The sequence below is a fragment of the Rhinoderma darwinii genome, chromosome 5 (genome assembly GCF_050947455.1).
Source record: "Rhinoderma darwinii isolate aRhiDar2 chromosome 5, aRhiDar2.hap1, whole genome shotgun sequence".
Lineage (NCBI taxonomy): Eukaryota > Metazoa > Chordata > Amphibia > Anura > Rhinodermatidae > Rhinoderma > Rhinoderma darwinii.
Genome location: NC_134691.1, coordinates 345468933 through 345476562, shown reverse-complemented (window position 1 = coordinate 345476562; position 7630 = coordinate 345468933). Strand labels below are relative to the sequence as shown.

At 47.1% G+C, this 7630-nt stretch overlaps 1 protein-coding gene across 1 annotated transcript in view; it reads left to right on the top strand.

Moving 5' to 3' along the window:
* Positions 1-251: 251 nt before the first annotated feature.
* Positions 252-7630, top strand: part of ALS2CL (ALS2 C-terminal like) — a gene marked incomplete at its 5' end in the record, with an annotated part of 38841 nt that continues 31462 nt past the window's right edge. Inside the window, 5 exons of the mRNA XM_075827917.1 lie at positions 252-334; positions 4478-4544; positions 5987-6183; positions 6502-6567; positions 7193-7291. Coding sequence (XP_075684032.1) covers positions 252-334; positions 4478-4544; positions 5987-6183; positions 6502-6567; positions 7193-7291 — 512 coding nt within the window. The remainder of the gene's footprint in view (positions 335-4477; positions 4545-5986; positions 6184-6501; positions 6568-7192; positions 7292-7630) is intronic.

The following is a 7630-nucleotide window of genomic DNA, read 5'->3' as shown; positions in this document are numbered from 1 at the left end:
GATATTCCACATGTAGCATCCGGTCCTGATCTATGACCAGCGCAGCACAAACCCGCGTTACCCGGATGATATAAAGGCGCCACCTGCTGGCCACAACATAGTCTGCAATACACCATGCTAACCATCCTGGCAGATCCGTTATCACAGCGCCGACATTCAGCGCAAATCACATGACTGCAGCCGGGGGAGGATTCTGGGAATTGACATTAACTTCATCCATCTGATAAAACGCTTCACATTCTTGTCTTTATTTAAAGGGGAATGAACCTCATATCTGCGACTTACAGACAGTCTGGGTGGACACCACATTGAAGCAAAAATCTGAACTGAACAGGTAAGAGATCGGGCGGCAGGTATTCAAATCATTCTTAAAGGGAAAGCACACCGGCAATCAGATATTTTAGAGAGGAGAAGAAAACAGGAGAATACAATCTATTGTTCTCTGTTATCAGACATGTCAGGCTGGGGAGGATGACTGTAGGACAGGTGAATACAATCTATTGTTCTCTGTTATCAGACATGTCAGGCTGGGGAAGGATGACTGTAGGACAGGTGAATACAATCTATTGTTCTCTGTTATCAGACATGTCAGGCTGGGAGAGGATGAGTGTAGGACAGGTGAATACAATCTATTGTTCTCTGTTATCAGACATGTCAGCCTGGGGGAGGATGACTGTAGGACAGGTGAATACAATCTATTGTTCTCTGTTATCAGACATGTCAGGCTGGGGGAGGATGACTGTAGGACAGGTGAACACAATCTATTGTTCTCTGTTATCAGACATGTCAGGCTGGGGAAGGATGACTGTAGGACAGGTGAATACAATCTATTGTTCTCTGTTATCAGACATGTCAGGCTGGGGGAGGATGACTGTAGGACAGGTGAATACAATCTATTGTTCTCTGTTATCAGACGTGTCAGGCTGGGGGGGATGACTGTAGGACAGGTGAATACAATCTATTGTTCTCTGTTATCAGTCATGTCAGGCTGGGGGAGGATGACTGTAGGACAGGTGAATACAATCTATTGTTCTCTGTTATCAGACATGTCAGGCTGGGGGAGGATGACTGTAGGACAGGTGAATACAATCTATTGTTCTCTGTTATCAGACATGCCAGGCTGGGGAGGATGACTGTAGGACAGGTGAATACAATCTATTGTTCTCTGTTATCAGACATGGCAGGCTGGGGGAGGATGACTGTAGGACAGGTGAATACAATCTATTGTTCTCTGTTATCAGACATGCCAGGCTGGGGAGGATGACTGTAGGACAGGTGAATACAATCTATTGTTCTCTGTTATCAGACATGTCAGGCTGGGGGAGGATGACTGTAGGACAGGTGAATACAATCTATTTTTCTCTGTTATCAGACATGCCAGGCTGGGGAGGATGACTGTAGGACAGGTGAATACAATCTATTGTTCTCTGTTATCAGACATGTCAGGCTGGGGGAGGATGACTGTAGGACAGGTGAATACAATCTATTGTTCTCTGTTATCAGACATGTCAGGCTGGGGGAGGATGACTGTAGGACAGGTGAATACAATCTATTGTTCTCTGTTATCAGACATGTCAGGCTGGGGGAGGATGACTGTAGGACAGGTGAATACAATCTATTGTTCTCTGTTATCAGACATTTCAGGCTGGGGGGAGGATGACTGTAGGACAGGTGAATACAATCTATTGTTCTCTGTTATCAGACATGTCAGGCTGGGGGGAGGATGACTGCAGGACAGGTGAATACAATCTATTGTTCTCTGTTATCAGACATGTCAGGCTGGGGGAGGATGACTGTAGGACAGGTGAATACAATCTATTGTTCTCTGTTATCAGACATGTCAGGCTGGGGAGGATGACTGTAGGACAGGTGAATACAATCTATTGTTCTCTGTTATCAGACATGTCAGGCTGGGGGAGGATGACTGTAGGACAGGTGAATACAATCTATTGTTCTCTGTTATCAGACATGTCAGGCTGGGAGAGGATGCCTGTAGGAGAGGTGAATACAATCTATTGTTCTCTGTTATCAGACATGTCAGGTTGGGGGGAGGATGACTGTAGGACAGGAGAATACAATCTATTGTTCTCTGTTATCAGACATGTCAGGCTGGAGGAGGATGACTGTAGGACAGGTGATTACAATCTATTGTTCTCTGTTATCAGACATGTCAGGCTGGAGGAGGATGACTGTAGGACAGGTGAATACAATCTATTGTTCTCTGTTATCAGACATGTCAGTCTGGGGGAGGATGACTCTAGGACAGGTGAATACAATCTATTGTTCTCTGTTATCAGACATGTCAGGCTGGGGGAGGATGACTGTAGGACAGGTGAATACAATCTATTGTTCTCTGTTATCAGACATGTCAGGCTGGAGGAGGATAACTGTAGGACAGGTGAATACAATCTATTGTTCTCTGTTATCAGACATGTCAGGCTGGGGGAGGATAACTGTAGGACAGGTGAATACAATCTATTGTTCTCTGTTATCAGACATGTCAGGCTGGGGGAGGATAACTGTAGGACAGGTGAATACAATCTATTGTTCTCTGTTATCAGACATGTCAGACTGGGGGAGGATAACTGTAGGACAGGTGAATACAATCTATTGTTCTCTGTTATCAGACATGTCAGACTGGGGGAGGATAACTGTAGGACAGGTGAATACAATCTATTGTTCTCTGTTATCAGACATGTCAGGCTGGGGGAGGATGACTGTAGGACAGGTGATTACAATCTATTGTTCTCTGTTATCAGACATGTCAGGCTGGGAGAGGATGCCTGTAGGAGAGGTGAATACAATCTATTGTTCTCTGTTATCAGACATGTCAGGTTGGGGGGAGGATGACTGTAGGACAGGAGAATACAATCTATTGTTCTCTGTTATCAGACATGTCAGGCTGGAGGAGGATGACTGTAGGACAGGTGATTACAATCTATTGTTCTCTGTTATCAGACATGTCAGGCTGGAGGAGGATGACTGTAGGACAGGTGAATACAATCTATTGTTCTCTGTTATCAGACATGTCAGTCTGGGGGAGGATGACTCTAGGACAGGTGAATACAATCTATTGTTCTCTGTTATCAGACATGTCAGGCTGGGGGAGGATGACTGTAGGACAGGTGAATACAATCTATTGTTCTCTGTTATCAGACATGTCAGGCTGGAGGAGGATAACTGTAGGACAGGTGAATACAATCTATTGTTCTCTGTTATCAGACATGTCAGGCTGGGGGAGGATAACTGTAGGACAGGTGAATACAATCTATTGTTCTCTGTTATCAGACATGTCAGGCTGGGGGAGGATAACTGTAGGACAGGTGAATACAATCTATTGTTCTCTGTTATCAGACATGTCAGACTGGGGGAGGATAACTGTAGGACAGGTGAATACAATCTATTGTTCTCTGTTATCAGACATGTCAGACTGGGGGAGGATAACTGTAGGACAGGTGAATACAATCTATTGTTCTCTGTTATCAGACATGTCAGGCTGGGGGAGGATGACTGTAGGACAGGTGATTACAATCTATTGTTCTCTGTTGTCAGGCTGGGGGAGGATGACTGTAGGACAGGTAAATACAATCTATTGTTCTCTGTTATCAGACATGTCAGACTGGGGGAGGATGACTGTAGGACAGGTGAATACAATCTATTGTTCTCTGTTATCAGACATGTCAGGCTTGGGGAGGATGACTGTAGGACAGGTAAATACAATCTATTGTTCTCTGTTATCAGACATGTCAGGCTGGGGGAGGATGACTGTAGGACAGGTGATTACAATCTATTGTTCTCTGTTATCAGACATGTCAGGCTGGAGGAGGATGACTGTAGGACAGGTGAATACAATCTATTGTTCTCTGTTATCAGACATGTCAGGCTGGGGGAGGATGACTGTAGGACAGGTGATTACAATCTATTGTTCTCTGTTATCAGACATGTCAGGCTGGAGGAGGATGACTGTAGGACAGGTGAATACAATCTATTGTTCTCTGTTATCAGACATGTCAGTCTGGGGGAGGATGACTCTAGGACAGGTGAATACAATCTATTGTTCTCTGTTATCAGACATGTCAGGCTGGGGGGAGGATAACTGTAGGACAGGTGAATACAATCTATTGTTCTCTGTTATCAGACATGTCAGGCTGGGGGAGGATAACTGTAGGACAGGTGAATACAATCTATTGTTCTCTGTTATCAGACATGTCAGGCTGGGGGAGGATAACTGTAGGACAGGTGAATACAATCTATTGTTCTCTGTTATCAGACATGTCAGACTGGGGGAGGATAACTGTAGGACAGGTGAATACAATCTATTGTTCTCTGTTATCAGACATGTCAGACTGGGGGAGGATAACTGTAGGACAGGTGAATACAATCTATTGTTCTCTGTTATCAGACATGTCAGGCTGAGGCTCCACGTGGTGGCGTCTGGTATCCGTGTGACGGGACTGACGCTTGTTCTTTGTTGCAGCCACGTGTTGCGTATTGTGACGCCGGAGGAGAAGCTTTTCCTTTCCATGCGGGAGCAGCGACATCAGGTGACACAACCGTTTACTGCGCTCTGTACATTTATTTTGCATTTTAAAGGGATCGTCTACTCTAAAGTCTTCACCCTCGTGTAATGAAAAGTTCATCAATTCATTGCCACTGTCATAACCTCTGCTTGCTTTCAGTGATTATAGATATTATTGTTTACATTCAGAGACTGAAATATTGTCCTAACGCCTGATTCACACGAGCGCTGCGCATCGCGGACGTGGAAAACTGCAGTTTTTCACGTCCGATGTGCATCCGTGCTCATCGGTGTGGGACGCGATGTCACGCATCCCCCATAGTTGAGTCTATGGAGGGATGCGCGAAAATAACGGACATGTCCTATTTTCGCACGGACCCTTCACACGCTCCATTGAAACAACGACTGTGTGAACGGCCACATTGAATTACATAGGTCCGTGGGACGTTTGTGTGAATCAGGCCTAAATAAATCGTTTTCACAGCTGAGGGTTTGTTACAATTGTTTCCAGTCTGGACAATCCTCTGTGAGATAAACAGCCTGGACTCCAGACTGATACATTGTAACAAACTATCAGGACAGGAGAGAGATTTGTGCTGCCGATGTGTTTGCCTTACAGATGATTGTCTAGACTGGATACAACTGTAACAAACCCTCAGCTGTGAGAATTATTAGGTCTGTACAGGTTTTCATACTCCGGATGTAAATAAGTGTTCCCATTCACTAACCGCAAGCAGAGATCAAATATAAAAACACACAAATCTTTTAGAAAGTGGCAGAACTTTTCATTATAGAAGGAATGAGATCTATTTATGGAAGCCGGACCCGTGTTTTCTAACGTACTTTATTCTGTCACCATTTTTAAGATCTGTGCTTGTTGTCAGTTATTGGGAACATTTTATGTCATCATGTCCGGCTCACAGATGTGAGTTTGTTGCTATGTATCAGTGTAGGGCAGGAGAGAGATTTGAGAGCAGATCTAGGTCTCGATAGGTTTTCAGCTTCAAGAATGTTTCCAGTCATTGACAGCAAGTAATGCTCTTCAGTAATTCAGTCGTTGCTGTTTGCAGGCGGGAGGCGGACGTACAAACCGCAGCGGAGTTTATTTATTTGAGTCGTTTCTTTGCTGCAATTTTCGGAATCGTGTCAAAACTGCGGCGGTTTTTATTTTCGCTGATTTTACAAAAAACTTTTTTTTAACAAAAATATGGTGACAAAAACGACCCGTGTAAACACCGCCCAGCTGGGAACGCGTTTCGCCGAGATCGGCTGCATTATATTTTCTTAAAGGGACAGTTCCGGGAGGAGTTACTGCGGCGCCACCGTTTCGTGTTGTGGATGGGAAAGCAGAACATGATCAGCATTTGCGCGGCGCTGTAGATTCCATGGCGAGTTTTTCCTGACGTGTGAGCTCGTCGTTATATACAGATCCTCTAGTCACTGCTCAATCTGCTGCTCTGGTTGCAGGTGCTTTGGTCCTGGAAAATAAACCAACTGATACGGCAGAGTCTGGAGGGGACGCGGGATTTTCCTCTATGGGGAAGGACGGGAGAATCCAGCGACCCGCCGGCGTCCCGACTGTCCAAATACACGTATAGGAACGAGGGCAGATTTAAGAACGCCACGTACGAGGGAGACATGTCCTGGGGGAAACCTCACGGAAAGTGAGTAACACGCAGAGCACCCCAAAATCAAGAACCCCCAGTCCATGCAATAAGGCTGCCAATACATCTCCTTAAAGGGTTGCCACCCAGCTTTCCCAGACCCCTGAATGGCAGATCTGCCCAGTTCCTCGTTGGTACAGGGCACAGGATGTATCACTGCTGGATTGTGGGGTTTTGTTGTTCAGGAGTCTGGGAAAGCTGGGTGATAACCCTTTTAGAAGCTGTAACGGCGGCCATATTACTTCTCATCCTAAATGACGACTCGGGGAGTGAAAGGAAATAATAAAACGTATAAACACTTTCTCCCTTCCCCCGCAGGGGCACGCTGAAATGGCCAAGCGGACGCAATCACGTTGGGGATTTCAAATTCGGTCAAGAAGACGGGTAAAAAGCGAATCCGTTCTATAAACCGAATATAATCACAGACAAAGGATGACGGACAGAGGACAAGACAGGACACTGGGGTCTCAATATGCCGGCCCCCGTAACAGTGACAGCCACGGTGCCCCCGTAACAGTGACAGCCACGGTGCCCCCGTAACAGTGACAGCCACGGTGCCCCCGTAACAGGGACAGCCACGGTGCCCCCGTAACAGGGACAGCCACGGTGCCCCCGTAACAGGGACAGCCACGGTGCCCCCGTAACAGGGACAGCCACGGTGCCCCCGTAACAGGGACAGCCACGGTGCCCCCGTAACAGGGACAGGCACGGTGCCCCCGTAACAGGGACAGCCACAATGCACCCGTAACAGTGATAGCCACAGCGCCCCGATAACAGTGACCGCTACAGTGCAGCCACCAAAGTGATAGACCGCAGTGCCCCCATAACTATTCAGCACAGCAGGAATCTCCCAGGGAGAGTATTTTTAGAGAGGACAGAGAAGAGGTCGGGTGTCCCTAGAAATGATTGGGGTTCCCTGTGGGGTGACATTGTCAGTATCTGGGCCTCATTATACAGTTATTACGTCCTCAAAGCCGGAGCGGCGCTCATCCCACTCGTTGTCTTTCAGCTTTGGAATATGTCTGATCCCGGACTCGTCCCGCGACCGATACGACTGTTATAAATGTCACTGGCGGAGCGGCGCCATACACGGATATGGAATCTGTGAGTAAGTAAAAACGGGGATTTGATGGGGCTGCACAGGTACCGGGGCCCCCCACACAGGTACCGGGGCCCCCCACACAGGTATCGGGGCCCCCCACACGGGTATCGGGGTCCCCCACACGGGTATCGGGGTCCCCCACACGGGTATCGGGGTCCCCCACACGGGTATCGGGGTCCCCCACACGGGTATCGGGATCCCCCACACAGGTACCGTGGCCCCCACACAGATACCGGGGCCCCGCAGGCTCTGGGTTCAGTGTTCTGGGACCTTCTCATAGACTTTTATTATTCAGTTTCCAGATGATTTTGGTGGAAATTTTACAGGTTAAAAAGTCACGTTTCA